The sequence below is a fragment of the Doryrhamphus excisus genome, linkage group LG16 (genome assembly GCF_037039965.1).
Source record: "Doryrhamphus excisus strain RoL-2023G ecotype Guam linkage group LG16, RoL_Dexc_Guam_v1.1, whole genome shotgun sequence".
Classification (NCBI taxonomy): domain Eukaryota; kingdom Metazoa; phylum Chordata; class Actinopteri; order Syngnathiformes; family Syngnathidae; genus Doryrhamphus; species Doryrhamphus excisus.
The window spans coordinates 12,636,198-12,656,427 of record NC_136372.1 but is presented as its reverse complement, the minus strand read 5'-3'; the positions used below and the strand labels follow the sequence as shown (position 1 = coordinate 12,656,427).

The following is a 20,230-nucleotide window of genomic DNA, read 5'->3' as shown; positions in this document are numbered from 1 at the left end:
GTTTACTATTCTACTTTTACTGTTAAATAACATCTTGCTTTAGTGTCTCGTGTGTTCGTCTCTCAAATTCATACTTAGAGTGGTGTGAAAGTGTTTGACCCCTTCATTTGTTTGCATGTTTGTCAAACTTCAAATGGAAATATTCGTCAAAGACAACACAACGAGACACTTTAAGCAGTTCTTGTATGACATTTTTTGTATTATGAAGGGAGGGAAAAAATGCAAAGCTTCATGTGTTTGCCACCTAAAGCTAATAAGTTGTTGAGCCACCTTTACCAGCAACAAGTGCAATCAAGCCTTTGTGACAACTTGCAATGAGTCTCTTACAACGTGTGGAGGAGTTGCTGTCATTCAGCCACATTGGAGTCAAGATTCAGGTCAGGAATCTTGCACAGAATTATGGCTCTCAAAACTATTTGTTCTGCTTGAAACGTCTTTACTTAATGCAACTTCTGGCGATGTTCTTTGTTGTTTGATGTTCTATTTTCCATTACTGGAATATTGTTTTTACTCGCCGAGCCTGGCGCTTTAAGAAGAATTGCATTGTGGGAGTTCTGTGGTTTTGCACGAGGGCTCTATCTTGCATCTTGGGTGTGGGAACACAATATCAACGCTTTGCTTGTTTGAAGGCCAACAAAGTTTGCGCAACAAAACTGCATCGTATGCCTGTTCAGCCTGGACGGGAATAAAAGTTGTAAGTAAACAGTTGTAAGTAAAGACAAACAAAAGGGACGTCAGTATATTTCAGAACTTGCCGCAAGAGGGCGCGAGAGGCTCAGCTCGTCAGGCCACATTCGGGTCGAGTTCTGGTGACGACACTTCCTGTTTGTCAACGCTAATCGAAGGGCCCTTTTAAAATCTTTTGCTGTCCAAAGTGAGACGTCGCTGTAAAGTTGGTGTAAGACGCTAATGTCATGTTTGACATAATTGTGACGTAGTAGTAGTAGTAGTAGTTTGTGGCTAAAAGTAGTTTATTTCGAAATATAAGGGACTTCAGAGTCGCTGCCTGTTGTCGTAGCTTCCTGTTTACTTTCCTTTTAAACATGGCGCATAGTTCTAATTGTGTTGTAAGCCACTGTAAAGGCAAGTCGCACTGAAGCATACATAGTGGCGTTTTGTTAAAACAATATGTAGCAATTAGTGATGGCGAAATGAAGCCTCGTTAGGCTTTGAACCATTTCACTCAATTGGTTGGCTTTTTGATGATCAAAACGTGTTAATTAGTGCTCTGTCTAACAGGTGTGGTGCACGTCTTTCAGTATTTCCGCTTTGCAGTCACTCGTCACCGACTTTAATGTCACCTTTGTGGATCTTCAATTACATTTTGAGCCCTTTTTATCATATCACTCATTTTATTATCCTCATCTTGCAATAAGTGATACTGAAGTGTTACAGAATGTGTTTTATGGTTTTTCATCATGATTGACTGCAGATGGTAAGAAGCTCAAATAAGTCACCTTACGTCTTTTAACACTAAAACTTTTTTATATATTTATATATTTATATTTTATTTTATTTATTTATATTTTTTATATATAAACGTTTTTTTATATTCACATATAAATTAGACTAAAATGTTTATATTTTCATGTGTCTAGAACGGATTCTATGGGTTTACATGTTGCTAATTTTTGTCTGACTTTTAATTAATTATCAAAACCTAGATACTGCTGTATTTACAGTGTGTGTATCTTGTGTTTGTGTGTCCAGAGTGTTCTCAGAAGAGGACGAGTTGTTTGAGTCCATACTCAGACCAAAGGTCGGTCGAGATTGATCAGCCTCTGACACCTTCAAGTGACTGATGATCACGAGGTAATTCACATTTCCCTTCTAGACCCGACAAGCAACAACAACTGCCAAATGTCTAATGGGAGCCTAAAGTATAAAAGAAACCTGGCTGGAAGAACAAATTCAAACCCCTTTTTCTTTGTCTTCTGTTTGAGGCTTTTTGGCCTGGACGATAGCCCGGGCTGTAGTGACCTTGGTTGGCAGCCGCGTGGGTTTTGCCTCATGGAGACGCCACAATTTAAAAGGTGTCCCCTTTGGCAGAATCAATTTGTGAAGAAGCAAGAGTTCCTGCATCTTTTGGCTTCGTGATCAGCATAGACCTCAGGAGAGTTTCCAACTCCTTACAGGAGATGAAGTCATTGTTTCTAAAAAGACAGTGGAGGACATGAAAGTGAGAATTTTGAGTTGATCCCCGGTGTCATGGGTAGCAGAGAGCCTGGTCATGCGCTTCTCCAGCCATGCCTTGCTTGTTGGAAAAGCAAGTTTGATCAAAGGAATGTCTTCTGCGGGCTTCTGGAACATGTCCTCCATTAGCATCATCGAGCATTCCTATCCAACGATGGAATCTGCTGCATTCAGAGACTCGCTCATCCCTAACCAGGGATGAGCCAGATATAAACGAGTATCCGTTACAGGTAATACATTTTTGCTGGATACAAGTATGAAACTATTACATTAACGCCCTTATCCTCCAGAGCTAGTTCTGCCCAGTAAGCTGTGGTGTAGGCGGCGTGAAGCACGTCGGTCAAATAAATCAGTGTCTCCAGGATCACGGTCCGGAGAGTCAACAAACGGGACAAGCATGGGCTCCTCCTTCAGAGGTCTTTGAGGCACTGGCCACTGAAGAACTTTTTCTGGGCAAGCATGGATAGCTTATGTTCCAGGCGAGTAGAGTGACCCCCTGCCCCCAATGATGTTTTCTAAGTCTTGCCTGGACAACATCACGTCCAAATTGCTCTGTGTCGGCACAGGCATCGTGCACATAGCAGGAGACGCTGTGGTCCATGTTCAGCAGTGCTGCCAAGTCCATGGAATTGTCAGACATTGGCATTTACAGTGTTGATGGCCCTGTTCAGAAGGAGTAGCGCAAACCACTGGTGCTGTGGTAGGAGATTGAACTTGGCAGGATTTACCAGACTATTCTTTCGGATGGAAGCCCTTGCCATAGTCTTGTGCTGGCCGGAAGCCACCAGAAGACGGTCCAGTCACCCCTTATTTTGTTGTCATGAAGTAAAGACACCACTAGATGTCACCACACACTAAGAACTTGAAACCACTGTTGTACAGCCTTCAAATGAAAGTACACAGCAATTTGTGCTTAATAAACAATACAAAAACGATTAGGTTTGGTTTTGGGGAAAAAAACGTTGTCTTGGCTTTTTCAAAAAAGCAATAAAGGAGCAAAAAAGTGCCATTGTGACAGTTTGGTCCAAAATAGAACTTTCTTCAGGCGTTTGGCACACTGTGAAGGTTTAAAAAGCAAAGTAAAAGGTTTAGAGGTTCGCGTTAGAGGGTTAGGGTTTACGTCCCAAAGGTGTCCAGGGTAAGATGGGACTTAACAAAAGTGTAAAAAGAAAATACTGGGCAAGGGAAATATAGCACACTGGTAGGTCAAAGAAAAATCAAGTATTTATTTCCAAGATAACAAAAAACAATCCTTACAAAAACTGTGACGAAACAAAGCCAGGACGTAAAACAACTGGTGAAGCAAAAATAGCTCATACAAATACTAATAAATAATTCAAACAACTTCACATTAGACTGGAAATAATCTACACAGCCAGAGAAATTGCGATTAAAAAATTGTAATAGAAGTGATGGGACATCACTAGCATCATAGATAGCATCTATTTCATCAACATACAGCCAGTTAACTTCCAGTATACTACAAAAAACCCTACATTCAATAACAATAGGCATGTTCCTCTCCAAGTTCTTAGAAAGACAGCTTGCCAACACCTTGAGGGGAATAAGACACCCGAACCCCCCTAGTGAGACACAAACCCACGAAACCCACCAACCCGTCTCACTTCCCTGCACAGCCATGTCTGCTCCCCCCCCGACAGCCCCTCAGAGAGGCTGACGAGCCCCCCACCGCAGCCACCGCAGGGCTAGATGTGCCTCTCTCGAGTGACGAAAAACACAGTCAAGCTCGGAAAAGGCTTTGGTTTCTCGACATTCTCGGCCCTCATTTGATTTCAATCTGAGATAGCAGAACCTTTAACTTGTCAAGATTTGGATATTTTAGAAATATGTGTTTGTGATTTTCTACATTTGATGAAACAATACCATGACACTGCAGTATATTAGTAACTATATCGATTGTTTCTTTATCTACCATATGATATGTAGTATTCTAGCTCACTCGGTGTCAGTACTGTAATATTCGGAGAGACACACAAGTGGAAAAAAACAGCACACAAAGCTTTCTAGTTCTTCCAGAATCTGCACCTATTCAGCTGTATTTCTTTGGATTTTGTGGTTCCCGCAAATGTGTTCCAGGCACACCCACCCTGCTGTGGATGGTCACACATACAGCCATGTGTTGGATCCTCAATCCCATCTGGAAGTGGAGACTGAAGTTTCTCAAAAAAGAGGTTACTTCAAGATGTCTCTCAATGGTAAGTAGCTTTAGCATTTTAGCGTTTCTACAGCATCGGTGACATCTAATGGGTTTTGCGGGGCTATCAATGTGGAAACCCGGGTAGAGCTATTAGCAACCCCGCTTCCTCTATTCTCTTGGCTATTATGCTACACGGACAAGTGCTTTTTATCCATGACTCAACAAAATAAACACAGTTAGGACATTGAAACTGTTACTTACTACTTGCTCTTCTGACACTTCTACTCGACCAAGTAATGTTGGAAAGGCAAAGCAATTTTCCGTGATTTCATGAAGAACATTTGTTGCTTTGCCCACAATGGAAAATGATGTAAGCCAGTGATTCATCATTTGCGAGTAGAGTAGAGTATGAGTAGATATTTCATTAAAAAAAATAAAACAAGGCAACACTGAAACAATGTGTGAAAAATGTGAATATTTGGTCTTTTTTTAGGACCATTTCAACAACGGGCTGAATTTCTCTGTGAAGCCTCTGCTGCTATAATCTTCAACATCGTTTCAAAAATGGCACCATATCATCAGCAGACGGGAGCGGGCAGTAGAAAAGAGAGGCGTGACTGACACTGATGCTGCATTGAACTTTCAGCAATGTATTTCAGAGGTAAGGACAGCCTTTTAATTTCACTTTTGCATTATTTAACACAGTTTTTATTGAAAACAGTCCGATTGTTAATCTCCTTGAAAGGGTTTTGAGGGTTTCGATCTGATTTAAAGTTTAAAACGACACATATGTAATCCACATCAAGATTCTATGGCTCATGCAAAATTTAAAAAGCAAACCATCTTATGCAGGGGTCTCAAACACGTGGCCCGCGGGCCAAATGTGGGCTGCAGGACACTAGTTTGAGGCCCCCGCCTTGATATGAAAGTTTAATGTTTAATGTTTGATATGGATGCTGTATGGTATCATGTACCCAGAAAAAAATATTACGTTTGATTAATGTTCATGTTAAAGGTTAAATAACTGTTAATAGTTATCCTCCCTATCCGTGTGGAAGTGGTAAGTTTTTGGCTATTTAAGTTTAAAGGAAATAACTTGAAGGCTACCGTTTAGGTGGCTAGCTCTCTAGTTTGCGAGTTAGCATGTGTCTCAAGACCCTGGAGTTGCGCAATATGTTGTAAATAAAAAAAGTATAAATGTGACTATAGTGGTGTTTTGTCATGTCTACAGGGCTCTAATAATGCTTTGTTCATTTTAATCTGAAAAAAATAATTTGTCTACCCACCAACTATATGTGGTTTCTTAAGTTTTTATTTTATGTATTAAAAAACAGTCCACATTTAATGAGATTCAATACAAAATATGCATCACTAATGCTTTCATATAGGAAAATCATGTAACAATATGCATATATATAAAATATGCATCATATTGTAGTTTTAGTTTGTGTAATCATTATAGAATCCTAATACAAACACTTAGTACTATACAGTGCAGTGGTTCAACACTATCCAATACAACCCCAGTTATAAACACATGACTAGCTTGATTGACAAGCTTGAATATACGTATATTCCGCTCAATTCAGATTTTGATATTTCGCCATCAGCATCGATATTGTCTCATGGGCCAGGCGGCTGTGGCTATCATGTTTTTTTGTGTCACTGAAGATGAGCAGCAGTTAAACAGTTGCAGTCTGGGAACACCACACATGGGGGGGGGGGGGTGTTTCTCCTCCAAGAACATGTTTTGCAGGTGGTGGGCTGTGTTGGAAACCTCAAGCTTTGGCATTGTAACCGAACATACGCTAGCAGGTGTTGAAGCTGTAAAGTCTCAGTCACTCATCCGCCATGCCACGGTCGTTCCTTGTCAGGAGTAAAAAGGCTCCTCCGACTGGTCCATCCAAGGACTTCTTTAGACAGCAGGATCAATGCCATAGTGGTGAAGGTCTGCCTGTGGCCCGAGTTGGAGGAGACCCTGAAGATGATGTGCAGCCAATCCTCCATAAGGCCCCTCTGCCTGAATTCCATTCCCCTTGGGGGGGAACCTCAATGCAGGATGGTTGCAACCCTTCCTCTGGTAAGCAACACTTTCTTTTCATTTAATTTCTTCATAAGATGACTTATGAATAAAATAGGTCTAAGACATCACCGTAAAATAAAAAGTATTGTTTCATCTTCCAGCCACCTTGACTGTGAATAGTCCTGATGTTGGAGTGCTGGCCTCGACTTGCTCAGCAGACACACATCCGATGTCCGACAGAGAGCGAGAACTGGAGAAACTGGTCTTCATGCTCCTCCACCACACGTCACACATGGACATCAAATCTCCCTTCAGTCAGTGTCCTCTCTGTGAGAAGGTATTGTGTCTTCACTTTTGTGTGTTTACAGCCGAGTGAGAACAATTGGTGCATAAGTACTTCATACTTAATGTTGTTAAAGCCAAGGAAACAGACATTAAAGGGAGACCGGGGTGTCCAAAGTCTGACCCTTGGGCCATTTTCGTACTGACCCTCGGGGTGCTGTAAAAATTTTCCTACATTTGCAATAAATTCTGTCCTCAAAGTTTACAGTAAGGTGAAGTATCATTCATTAGAGGTGTGGGAGGCACATTTAGAGCTTAAACCAAGATTGTGTTGCAAGTGAAGAATATCAATGGAAAAAGAAGGGGAGGGTCTGGAACTGAATCTAATAATTACAAGAATTAATTTATTGCAAATGTTGGAATTTTTTACAGCAAAGATACTGCTTTGGTAGGTGTGTTTTAAAATTAAAAAAAAAACCCTTATTGGGACAAAACTAAAAACTGTAGGCTTTTACTTGACTGCTTTTGCATGCTGTACATTTGACTTGGATTATTAGATTAGATTAGATTAGATTCAACTTTGTTATTCCTCATGTCACTTGTACAGGGCAACAAAATGCAGTTAGCATCCAACCAGAAGTGCAATTTTATAAGTACCTTAAGTAAGTAAATGTAGAAATAGAATTGAATAGTAAATGGACAGATCTATGTGCAAACTATAACAGGCTGTGACTATAATACAGTGAGGATATATACAGGGATATAAATGACTATAATATGGCTATTGCAGATTATACAGATTATAAACAGTATGCACAGTATGGATGAGAAAAATGAGATGTGTTTTTCTGCAGAAAAAAAATTGGTAACATTTATCACAAATGTGTATCCACTGAACTGAATTATGCAATCATGTCTGTTACAATTGTTTGCCATTAACTAACCACAAAATTAAGCAGACTCGTTAGGTAAGTCACATTTATTTATAAACGTACTTCATAAAATTCAAAACCAAGAGCAAACATTTTATTTGGAAAGGTAAATTAATGAACTACACATCAGCATAAATAACATACCTGGGAGGCTGAATAGGCTAAACTAACAAGCAAAATACCAGTAGGCAAGTTCACCAAGCTCCTGATCTCATTCCATATCACTGAATCTATTCAATTCTTTGGCCAGCATTGCTAGGCTAGAGTTCCCTCTCATGGTTGACAGCGGTAATGTTCATGACCTTTAGTAAAAACATGTTACATTTCTTCTGTACACGTTTAATGTCTACTTTTGACTGAGAATTTGCAATAGCCTGTCTTCCCCCCCCCCCCCCCCCCCCCCCCACAGTCTCCTCCACAAGTCTTGGCATCCAGAGTTGGAATGCAGGCTCATCCTGGAAGTACCCTTCCTCTCTCGTTGATGAGGTCACCCGCAGTTACCGAAACGTTCCCTTTGACATTCAGATCCATGGGAAGTTACAGCAGAGCCAAGGTAACGTTCCACGCAAATGATGTGATGGCTTTCAGAATGATATAGTACACGTTTTCTTCCACATGCAGGAACGGAACTTTGCCTGCAAGGTGTGTGGGAAAATGTTCAAGCGCTCGTCCACACTGTCCACACATCTCCTCATTCACTCGGACACCAGGCCCTACCCGTGCCAGTACTGCGGTAAGAGGTTCCATCAGAAGTCGGACATGAAGAAACACACCTTCATACACACGGGTGAGTGGTGATGATGGTGTCTTATGTTTGATATTATGCAGTTTCATTAGTTCCAAAAGGTCCTATAGGAAATACTAATCCATTTATAGCAGTAGCTCAGATAACATCTGCCTTGGTCACGTTTTTCAGTTAACAACCAATTGCTTTGCTAAAAATGTAGCGTTTGACTGCTTGTTTAGCATCCAAAACGAAATGTTACAATACTTGCAGGTGATTGCGCAATGCATTCTAGACTGTTGGAGCTATTTTAGGATGTTTGCATAGAGTTGAGATGTTGTAGAGAGATATGTACGTACATTATGATACGTAATTATTTTGCATCATTTTTTGCATGTAAAACTCTATTGTCTGTAAAATGGTGTCTGGGACGGATTGACATTCTATGGCAAAATTTGCTTTGGTTAAGAGTCAGTTGTGGTTTGAGTCAGACATTGTGGAACGGATTAATGACCTGTGCCACTGTAATTTGTTCCAGACAGCCAAAATGATTTGAAAAATTTTTTGAATAAAATTATAGTTTACATGCAGAAAATAATGCGAAATAAGTATAAAAGACAAATGCAAGACAATGCGAGATTGAATTCAATAGTCGTTACTGTCTCTGGCTCTATTATCTCAAGCAGGTGCTTTGTTTAGGGATTATGCGGAATGGAAGGAAGGGTACAGGCAAATAGACTCCTTTTATTATGTGCAATATTGTATGACAACTGAAATACCACAATAAATACAATAGAAATAAATATTAATGTGAAATGAATATGTAAAATCCTCCAAAAGTAGAATCATACAACAGCTGGGGTGTATGAGAAACACGGTTTAACTGTGCTGTGAAAATACCATGAATGCGTGTTTTCTCTTGTCTTTTGCGCGCAGGTGAGAAACCGCACGTGTGCAAGGTGTGCGGTCGAGGATTCAGTCAAAGCTCCAACCTCATCACTCACAGTCGGAAGCACAACAGCCAGCGACCGTTCACCTGCCCCCGATGTCACCACAGCTTCCAGCGCAGGCTTGACCTTCAGCGCCACCAAGAGACACCGTGCACGCCGGTTAATTGCAGACCTTCTGCCATCTAGTGGGAGAACATGTAATTGTTCTGCCTGCCGCAAGGTATGTTGGGTATGGGTATGCCATGTTTGTCACATTTTTGCTTAATTGCAAAATATGTTAAATTGTTGTGCGTGAATGTGTTACTTATCTTTACACAATTCCGTGATGAGCACAAGATATTGTAATTACATTCTCGATGAATACTGGGGTGGGGGGGGTTCACAAATGGGTAATAACGACAACAGCCTTGCTTCTCTTTGATGGCGGAAAGCCTGAAAAATAGACGTGTGTTTCAGTGATAGGCAGGTGCTCACCAAACGCTGACACATTTACTCTAACTGCCGATGGGTTTCAACCCACAACCCTTTATGCTATCCATGTGGGGCATGCTGTCTCATTTACACAGGTGTACACATGCAGGATCTGGATCTATGTATGTATGTGCATATATGCACATGTGCACGTACATGCATATGTATACATACATAGATCCAGATCCTGCATGTGTACACCTGTGTAAATGAGACAGCATGCCCCACATGGATAGCATAAAGGGTTGTAGGTACATGTACGCGCGTGCTTACGCGTGTGTGCGTGCGTGTATGTATGCGCGTGCTTACGCGTGTGTGCGTGCGTGTATGTACGCGCGTGCTTACGCGTGCGCGCGTGTATGTACGCGCGTGCGCGCGTGTATGTACGCGCGTGCGCGCGTGTATGTACGCGCGTGCGCGCGTGTATGTACGCGCGTGCGCGCGTGTATGTACGCGCGTGCGCGCGTGTATGTACGCGCGTGCTTACGCGTGCGCGCGTGTATGTACGCGCGTGCGCGCGTGTATGTGCGCGCGCGCGTGTATGTACGCGCGTGCGCGCGTGCATGTACGCGCGTGCATGTACGCGCGTGCATGTACGCGTGCTTACGCGTGCATGTACGCGTGCTTACGCGTGCTTACGCGTGCTTACGCGTGCTTACGCGTGCTTACGCGTGCTTACGCGTGCTTACGCGTGCTTACGCGTGCTTACGCGTGCTTACGCGTGCTTACGCGTGCTTACGCGTGCTTACGCGTGCTTACGCGTGCTTACGCGTGCTTACGCGTGCTTACGCGTGCTTACGCGTGCTTACGCGTGCTTACGCGTGCTTACGCGTGCTTACGCGTGCTTACGCGCGTGTATGTGCGCGCGTACATACACGTGTATGTACACGCGCGCACGTGCGCGCGTACATACACGTGTATGTACACGCGCGCACGTGCGTACATGCACGCACGCACGCGTAAGCACGCGCGCACATGCACGCGCGCGCGCGCACATGCACGCGCGCACGCGCACATGCACGCGCGCACGCGTACATGCACGCGCGCACGCGTACATGCACGCGTAAGCACGCGTAAGCACGCGTAAGCACGCGTAAGCACGCGTAAGCACGCGTAAGCACGCGTAAGCACGCGTAAGCACGCGTAAGCACGCGTAAGCACGCGTAAGCACGCGTAAGCACGCGTAAGCACGCGTAAGCACGCGTAAGCACGCGTAAGCACGCGTAAGCACGCGTAAGCACGCGTAAGCACGCGTAAGCACGCGTAAGCACGCGTAAGCACGCGTAAGCACGCGTAAGCACGCGTAAGCACGCGTAAGCACGCGTAAGCACGCGTAAGCACGCGTAAGCACACGCGTACATACACACGCACATGCACGCGTGCTTACGCGTGCTTACGCGTGTATGTACGCGTAAGCACGCGCGTACATACACACGCACATGCACGCGTGCTTACGCGTGCTTACGCGTGTATGTACGCGCGTGCGCGCGTGCTTACGCGTGTATGTACGCGCGTGTATGTGCGCGCGTGCTTACGTGTGCGCGCGTGCTTACGTGTGCGCGCGTGCATGTGCGCGCGTGCGCGCGTGCGTGTGCGCGTGCGCGCGTGCTTACGCGTGCGCGCGTGCATGTACGCGCGTGCTTACGCGTGCGCGCGTGTATGTACGCGCGTGCGCGCGTGTACATACACGTGTATGTACGCGCGTGCTTACGCGTGCGCGCGTGTATGTACGCGCGTGCTTACGCGTGCGCGCGTGTATGTACGCGCGTACGCGCGTGCTTACGCGTGCGCGCGTGTATGTACGCGCGTGCTTACGCGTGCTTACGCGTGCATGTGCGCGTGTATGTACGCGTGTGCATGTACGCGCGTGCTTGCGCGTGCGTGCGTGCGTGCTTGCGCGTGCGTGCGTGTATGTACGCGCGTGCGCATATGTATGCGCGTGTATGTGCATGCACATACACGCGTACATACACACATACAGGCACGCGCAAGCACGCGCATGCATGCACGCGCGCATGTATGTACGTGCGCGCGTACACGCATGTATGTGCGTGCATATATACACACACATATACACACACACACATACATATACACACACACACACAGCAACAGTTCACGCTCACCTTTACACTGAAGTGGTGAGCTGATCCGACGGTGAAGGTGGATTCCAGATGCTGTGGCCTCCTGTAGTCTGGTCCGTTAAATAACCTTCTCCTTCAAATGGTGTCTGCCGTGTGCCTTTGCAAACGTACACAAAATATGCATTCGCTGGACAATGATACTTTTCATATTACAATAATGTAGAAGCACACAATTATGTTTGCTTTAAACAAATAGCTGTTGTTTGATTGTATTAAATGATCCAGGACAGGGATAAAAATGCACATATTCTCTGTGCTGTGTACAATTGATATAATCTATACTATACACTGCTGCATGTGACATGGATTAGTCTCACGTATGGAAAATGTGCAAGAAGATACTAGAAATAAACAGGATGACTTGGTGCAGTGTTAAGGTAAAGTCTCAATGTTTTGTGTCATTACTGCCGCTTAATGACCAGAATACTACATACAGTATCACTTACAGCTGCAAATAGAAAACATGATGCTTGTATTACCTGTATAGCTGTAGATGCACCACAGCCCCCCCATCAGGCTGATACCCACAGCAAAGGCTGCAAACGCGATCCCCATCACTGGTCCAGTGTGCACCAAAGCACCTACAAATACTCAAGTTTAGGTATCAAAGAAGTACTTGTAACACGCTAAAACGACCACATACTCACTTCTTGGCTGTGGTGGGTCGGGACTGGCCAGGGGGGAGACACTCAGTCTCTTTATTCTCTGACCTGTGGTGGGCTTTACCGCTTTGTGCGGCGGTGAGCTAACGGGTTGAGTCACCACCATCGGTCTGGACAGGTTTCTGATGTCACACTACACATTGGGACAAAAGGACGAAGGTTTCATCGGGTCACAGGAGAATGTTTGACACCAACAATAGAATGAATACCTGATGTCCTGATGTCCTTGAAATGAGCGCAGGGATACGTTTGCCATCCTGACATTCTTTCTTGGCTGTGTTCTTCATACGTTCCCCTGATGTGGTGTCAGAGATGCAAAGGCGAAGGCTGCAGTGGAGAAACTGCATGGAAACATTGTAAACTGGTCGGAGGATGAAACTAAATCTTAATGGTTGTATCGGCGTGCTGCCTGTTTCCTTCCTTGATGGTGCTTTTCTCTCTCTTTCTCTGCTTTTGGAGCGACGGGAGACAACTTTTTCTTTGAGCTCCTTAGAATCTTCCTCATCTTCATGTCTATCTTCCGTCTCATCATCCTCTTCATCAGCATCTTTAGCATCCTCCTCATCTTTTAAATCCACAAAAGCGAATGAAGGCTCCGTGGGGCAGCTGTCGCTTATGACATTCCAGAAGGGGGAACCTTTGGGGTCCGACAGAGGAGAGACGATGCATGACCTCACCTCAGCGGCGTCAATGAAGGGCCCCTCGGCAGAAATCTACAGTTGAAAAAAAATTAAAAATAAAACACTAATCTGGGATTGTCTCTTTTCTATTCAGAATCCCGCAGGAAGAGGCGTACGACATGAGAGGCTATCCCCACCTCCACGTAGACACGCTGGTCTGCAGCGATGACACACGGTCCGATGCGCCGCTGCTTGTAGCTCTCGGTGACAAAAAGCTTCAAAAGAAGCAAAGGCCCGGGTTTGAGTCTGGGTGTTTGGAAGTACATAGGTCCAGGATCTGGCAGGAAGTCCCACGGTGCCGGAGATGTGTGGAGGTCATCATCTGGAGCCGCTTGAGCGCCGCCGGGGAGGTCAGCCAAACAACTGAACTGGGAGCAGGAACAGACATCACATGAGCAATCATAATAAAGAGGGTGTTAATTAACATGTGTTATGTATTGTAGGGGTGTTGAAAGAGTATTTAGTTGAGTATTCCAGTAGCAGATTGCACTAGTGTGACTTAGCCTGGCGACAATAAAAGGCCCATCCAAAATGTGAAAAAAATGTACAAACTGTTGTCTCACTTGTATGCCAAGGGAACTTTTGGAGGTCCAATCAGTGTCATTGTGTGCCAGCGTTGAAGGAGGCTGCTCTCTCCATAACAGCACCTACATAGAGATAAGGGAGAACAACATATGTCACAATTTATCCTATAAGGGAACAGACACAAATGTTACATATGTCTTCAGTTTGGAGCAACCTTCTTTCCTGTTTTACACTTCTATGTGTTTGTGTGGTCGAAATGGCCTAGGTCAGGTAAATATTATTGCACTTGTTACAATTAGTGCTGAGGGACTTTGAAAAAATTAAAAAATAAAACATTTCAAGCATACAAATATACGGCATTCATAAGACATATGGCGAGCGCGAGGCCTGAGTTGTGGCCGACAGTAGCTCCAGTGTGAATGTTCACAGCTTATGTGTTCGCTGATTGTTCGTAAGGCGATTGAAGTGTATCATCAGTCTCTCCTTAACCAAACAGTATTCACTGGCCAATCAGTGTCAGCAATGTTACATTGATGAAACAACAGCCACCGCAGGAAGTACGCTGTCAATGCTAATGTACGAGTCTGTTTTATTTCTAGCTAAGATGTAAACCTTTGTATTGATTGGTGACTATTGGGTGTTATTTCATGTTTAGAGGGCTCTACTAATGCTAAGAAACTGTATTTAGAAGGTCATAAAAATACTGTTTATGCTCTTAATACCTGCAAATAAAAGCTTAAATGTTGCTCTCTGGTCTGATATTCATTTCTGATGTCAAACACAAATGCTTTCAGTCCACAGATAAATTCTGCCAAGTGAAGTTTACAGTGTGTTATTATTATTATTAAGTATTAAATCATCTTTCTACAAGTATGTCAAGTTGTGTGTACCTCACCATGTTTTTGTACTGCACTCCTTTAGTGTGTCCCAGGAGCTGACCCTCGGTCCCACAGGAAATGACTGGGAACACTAAGAGGAAATGACTCCCGTTGGACTGAGCCTGGCACTTTGGGTCCCGCAGAGTCACAGCAGAAACTGGCACAGACAAACTCTGAATAAAAGGACATATGTAAGCACTGAGTATAGCTGGCATGAGCAAATGTAATCATATAGGCTACTACGTCTTCAGCAATGCATGAGGCTGTGAGATATAAAGACCTGCAGGGTGTGTCGGTCCAGTGTCACGCTGAGGCGTCCGTCCTCGCACTGCACTGTGAAACTCTCTCTGCCTCCTCCTGCTCGGGCTCCACCATTGAGCCATTCTCTCAGGCGCCGCTCTTCAGCCCATTTAGGCCTCTTGGAGACAGGTTTTACCGCTGCAACCATCAAGTGTGTAAGGCATTTAACAAAGATCATTTCTCGTCTGGGGATTGGTGGAAGACTTGTGGTCGGCCATCTTCGTTTTGGGAGACATTTTGAAAGATCACTTATTTAAATGAACTCAAACTCTGCATGAACCATGTATGAGAACTAAGGACTAGGACAGTGATGTCATGTTACATGTTTCGTGGTTATGTATGCGCTCCCCAAAATTCACAATTTTGCACAAAAAGAAAAAGAAGACCTACCGTAATTTCCAGTGTTCTTAAACTTTGAACCCTGCAGCTTATTCAGCAGTGTGGCTCATTCATGGCTAAGTTCTAACCTCCTTGACATCAGAACTACTACGAACCGTTTAAATACTCGTCCACTCAATATAACACTGACTCACAATATCATCTGACAAAGACCACTAAACTCATCACACAGCAACTTGACAGTCAAAAGGTGTGCCTCAAAAAATATACAAACAAGTACAAATACAAGTTTTAAAAAAACTATTTTAAAGTATTCCCATAATGCATTGCATCTGAGCAAAACCCTCATTGGTTCATGCCTGGAGCTGCAATGATGCCAGCCTCCCTGTGGCCGATGTGAAAATGTTTTCTTCCCACTGAACATCTTTCATCTGACATGCCACATCCTCACAAAGCAGTTTGTTGGTGCCTGCCAAGGGGCTGCAATGACATCAGCCTCCCTCTGGTGGACTGAGGCAGCACTGCAGCACCATCCATCCATCTATCCATTTTTGATGCATGTCCTCCAATGAAATGCTTTGCTCAGACACCGACTTACACTAAAACTCAACTTGCATCTCAGAGGCCCTCCGATAACAAATAATACAAACAGGAACAGACGACAAACACATGGGCTCTGACCTGTTCCAGTTCCAGTTCCAGTTCCAGACAGCTGGATCACAAAGCGATTAGCCTGATCAGCCTCCGTGTATGAGGTCACGTTGTTGTAGCCACTCACATTGGCCCACAAAAGAAGGTCCGGTATGGTGGACAGATCAGCGATGAGTGTAGTGGTCAGGGTTAGGTCAGGCTCAGGAGGGTAGGGAGGAGAAACACTGTTGGAGGACTACATGAAAGATACACACATGCACAAAGTCATGAGCATGTTGCAATAGCATGAACATGTTGAAGAACGCAGATTTATTTAATTGTGGAATCGAATATCATGAAACGAGCAAGATAGGGGCCCCTTGAAACTTTTGAACTCCAGTTCAGTCAGTTGAAAAAGCTGGAATCTAGCATTCTAATAGCACCTTGTAACATTTTCTGTAGCAATTAGAACATCTAAAGCATGCACCCATACGTGAATAGAGATATGACCCTGGACTCCGTGAGCAACAACGGCCCAGTTGACTGGCACCGAGCTGCTAAGAATCAGCACAACCTTTTGTCTCAAAGAGTTGTTTGGCGGCGGCACAAGAGAGACGATCACCTCCACCTGCAGAGAACTGAAGCAGAACCGCTGACGTCAAACAAAACAAGAAATGATATCAAAAAACTAGCCTCTCACCCGCAGAGCCCCGAGCCTGCTGAATGGAGTTTTATCACATGGACCTCCGGGTTGCTTCCACCTGCTGCTGCGTGACCACAGCCTTGTACTTCCTGTAGCTGCAAGTCAGAGGTCATGTAGTTTTTGGAGAGAAACATGGACTGAAGCTGGCATACAGGAGGCTGAGTCAGATCTGCAGGAATGGATAAAATAGAGCTTTTTAATTTTAGCATACGACCACCGGTACGATTTTAGGTCCACTTTTGCACTGTGGCTCACCCTCTCCGAGTCGGACATAGACTCGATTTCCATGGGTGACGTGTGTCAGGGACGACAGGTTGCCGTGGTGTTTAAGAGCCCAGCGGTAAAGCGCACGTGGGTGGAAAGGGAGCCAACGCAACGACCGGACGTGCAAACGTAGCGTGTGGGACTGTACGCTGGAGTTGGAGGACACCTGGAGGAGATGTGTAGTGGGGAAGTGGTCATGGACGCCTTCCACCAATGAGATTGTATCCAATAAAAAGCATGCACGGTGTCCGTGTTTGGACATAAAAACAACGTGAGGTTGATAGATGGGATGCACTGACCTCCACTAGAACATGAAGGTCAGGGGGGAGTCTCTCAACTTCTAGCTGCCAGCTCATTGGCTGCTTGGAGCTTAGTAGCAAGTGAACTGTTCTTAGATCAGTTTGGGTCACAGACAAGGGCTTCAGCAGTACTGTGACCTGTAGAGAAAACTGCATGAGGTATAAATGCACTCATTATGGTTCTGAGGGAATGGGCGGATCCCAGTCCCTCGACAATCAGTTGGCCCTGCTGGCCCTACAAAAGGGGGTCATGTGTCACAATGACAACTGATTACCGTGTTGTCAGGTGCGCTTGTTCCTCTCCCCACTGCAATGACATGAGTCTCCTTGTCTCCGCTCTCCCTGGCAGCGCAGCCTGGACCAGCTTCAAACCTCTCCAGTAGAGCCTCAACTGGGTGGAGCGCCCCCACTGGAGCCACGGGGCATTGCGTCTCTTTACTGCGAGCTGTGGGGGCGACAGATAGTCAACAGTACATTTTTTTTAAGTCAAGATGAGCAGATAAGGAGTGTCATACCTGCCTGTTTTTTCCAGAGGAGAAGCAGATAAAAAATAATCCATCCAATCTCTGACAATGAAGGCATCTTGAACTGTTGTGGAGCTGACTTAATGTGATGGACCTCCCTGCAGCATCCTTTTAAAAGAACCGTCATGCTCAAATGTTGAAAGGAAACAAACTATAAACATAATAATAAACATATTCATGTTTAATATTAGCACTAATGACCCAAAAGCTGAACTCACCTGGGACGGAGCTGATCCAGCTGCTGCTTCAGACGGTCTTTGCAAAGATTGTATCCACAGCTCAACATCCCCACCCACCCCACTCACTTCCTAAACACACAACCACGCACTCACACACACCCTCCAAATCCTGCACCAGCGACAACACTCACCTGCGGGCCGCTTCAATGCAGCTTTGCAGCGGAGGTGCAACTTGTGGGAACTATTTGTGAGGGGAATTTGATGCGGCACACTTTGGGAGCTACAGGCGGAGGCAAAGTTGTTCCAAAGATAACTGATAAAGGGGAATGGGATGGTGAGCGAGAGAGAGAGAAAGCGAGATGGAGCGGAGAAAAAAAATAAAAGGCTCTGATCGTGTCATCAAGTTGGGATGGCAACAGGAAGGAGGGCTGGACGGGAGCTTCATCGGCAGTACACACACAATCATTGTGAATTTGTGGCCAAGAAAAAAATAGCAGAAGCAGATTTTAGTACCAAAATAAAAAGACACAGGGCAGGAGGTCATTACTCAATGTAACCGTTTCACGGTGTCATCATACAAAGAATGCTAAAGTCATCACACAGCAACTTAACACTGAAGAGGTAACTAGGAAAGTACCAACATGAGTTTAAAATAACAAACTATTTTAATGCTTTGCGTCCGAGAAAAGCATTTCAATGGAGTACAAGCGGCATAGAAAATTAATGGATGGCTACCGAGGTGCTGCAATGCTTCCCGTGTCCACCAGAGGAGCCCATAGGGAGGCTGACGTCATTGCAGCCCCTTGGCAGGCACTAACAAACTGCTTTGCAAGGATGTCACATGTCAGACGAATGATGTTCAGTGGGAGGAAAACTAATTTGCGAAATATGAAAAAAGACTAATAACAAAATTATTTCAGTAGCTGTCGTCGTCATGGCAACCTTGAGTCGATGCTGCTTTAAGGTTGGTCTTGGAAATAAAGTGTCACCAATGCAAGCAACGGTCAAGTTGTGGCTGACGTGTGTTTTAATTCCCAGAAGAATGTTTTGGATGATAAGCACTCATGTGGAACCAATGATAGAAAATTCCTCTCCAGACGTAGAAGTAGATTTTTACAGTTAATTTGGTGTCTGAGTAATGCATTGGCGTGTTTCTGAGAAACTCAGACAACCAATTACAAGCGATGGCTAACTGCGCATCCTGGAGTCACAGTGACCCTTGGACCAATTACAGGAACAGATACAGTATGTGCTTCACCTCAGCTCTCTGCTACCGACGATCCAAAAAGAACATATTTCTCAGTGCATAATGTTTGTGATGGTGTGCAAGTTGTGGGAAATTACCTTTAGCGGATGTTTCTGACTGCAGGAGTTGTTTTTTGTGGTGCTGCTTTGGGGTGGGGTTAGTTGGATTATACTTCCCTGGTTCTGCTGCCCAACGAAGATTGTTGTTTCCATTATGGCGGGTCCAGACGCTGCTAGACAGAAATGTGCTAGAATAGACAGCCATATAGTGCTTATATCAGAGTTTAGGGCTATATACTTGTTTTTGCTGCTATCAATATCAATATTATATCGGTAATAGGGTTGGGTGATATGGACCTTAACATGTATCACGATATGACGATATAAATTTTTTATTCAGCCGAGTCTTGCATAAAAAGCTACAAACCTTAAGCTATATAATGAAATACAAATTGCAAAGCACATGTATTTATATGCAAGAAACTAGGTAACTTTTCTAATGGGATGACAGCCTCTGCACACATTGCTATAAATCTTAAAAAAACTGTAATGTCTGTGCTTGTCATTAAGATGTAGTCACCCATGAAATTCCAACTGCATACGGAAGATATTTTTAATTACTCTTACTTTGTTTACACAACATGGGGCAGACGGCGCTCTTAATTTGAAGGATGGTCACGGGAGTGTGTTCCGTGTGTGGCGAAAGTCCAGTTACAAGACGAGCTGCGTTAAAAAAACGTACTTCTTGTATTTTTCGACATTATAAAACCTTTAAGAACCCTAAAGAATTAAAACACAACTTGGTAAAAAGATACTAATCGAGCTAGAGTCGCGCACGCACAAAAACAACGACGACTTGGCGTCCGAAATTAAGCTAACCTCTGCTAGCTTGATCACCATTTCAACCTGTTTAGTTCGGGAGGTCCGCCGAGTTAATACTCTATAAACTCGGGCTTTATAATTTGTACCGGTATAAGTCATTTTCGTATAATTGAAGAATATATATAATATCGCCCAACCCTAATCGAAAATATATCGAGACAGAGCACACGAACTTAATTCTGCCCTAAACACATCAACAGCAGTGCAATTCCAACACCTGAGTATCTCCAACTCGCGCGCGTC

The 20,230-nt window shown here is 44.3% G+C and overlaps 2 protein-coding genes across 5 annotated transcripts; one reads left to right on the top strand and one right to left on the bottom strand.

Annotated features, from left to right (window-relative positions):
• Positions 1–1,710: 1,710 nt before the first annotated feature.
• Positions 1,711–14,460, top strand: LOC131103825 (uncharacterized). 2 transcript variants are annotated; one of them, XM_078797403.1, is made up of 7 exons: positions 1,711–1,812; positions 6,226–6,431; positions 6,536–6,711; positions 7,998–8,141; positions 8,210–8,375; positions 9,249–9,482; positions 13,314–14,460. In XM_078797403.1, the coding sequence occupies exons 1-6, from the start codon at positions 1,802–1,804 to the stop codon at positions 9,446–9,448; spliced, it is 903 nt and encodes a 300-aa protein (XP_078653529.1). In that variant the 5' UTR covers positions 1,711–1,801; the 3' UTR covers positions 9,449–9,482; positions 13,314–14,460. The 2 variants fall into 2 exon arrangements, with proteins under 2 accessions (XP_078653529.1, XP_057906400.2); XM_058050417.2 differs by lacking the exon at positions 1,711–1,812 and having other exon boundaries at positions 5,994–6,431.
• Positions 9,035–19,570, bottom strand: engl (endoglin, like). Of its 3 annotated transcripts, none has more exons than XM_078797400.1 (16): positions 19,205–19,570; positions 17,433–17,602; positions 17,158–17,295; positions 16,850–17,024; positions 16,592–16,763; positions 16,385–16,529; positions 15,943–16,147; positions 14,903–15,060; positions 14,640–14,795; positions 13,783–13,866; positions 13,357–13,587; positions 12,749–13,252; positions 12,525–12,672; positions 12,357–12,458; positions 11,860–11,974; positions 9,035–9,694 (listed from the first exon to the last, which is right to left on the bottom strand). In XM_078797400.1, the coding sequence occupies exons 1-15, from the start codon at positions 19,368–19,370 to the stop codon at positions 11,862–11,864; spliced, it is 2,667 nt and encodes an 888-aa protein (XP_078653526.1). In that variant the 5' UTR covers positions 19,371–19,570; the 3' UTR covers positions 9,035–9,694; positions 11,860–11,861. The 3 variants fall into 3 exon arrangements, with proteins under 3 accessions (XP_078653526.1, XP_078653528.1, XP_078653527.1); XM_078797402.1 differs by having other exon boundaries at positions 9,035–9,444; XM_078797401.1 differs by having other exon boundaries at positions 9,035–9,388; positions 19,205–19,569.
• Between the last annotated feature and the right edge of the window lie 660 nt (positions 19,571–20,230).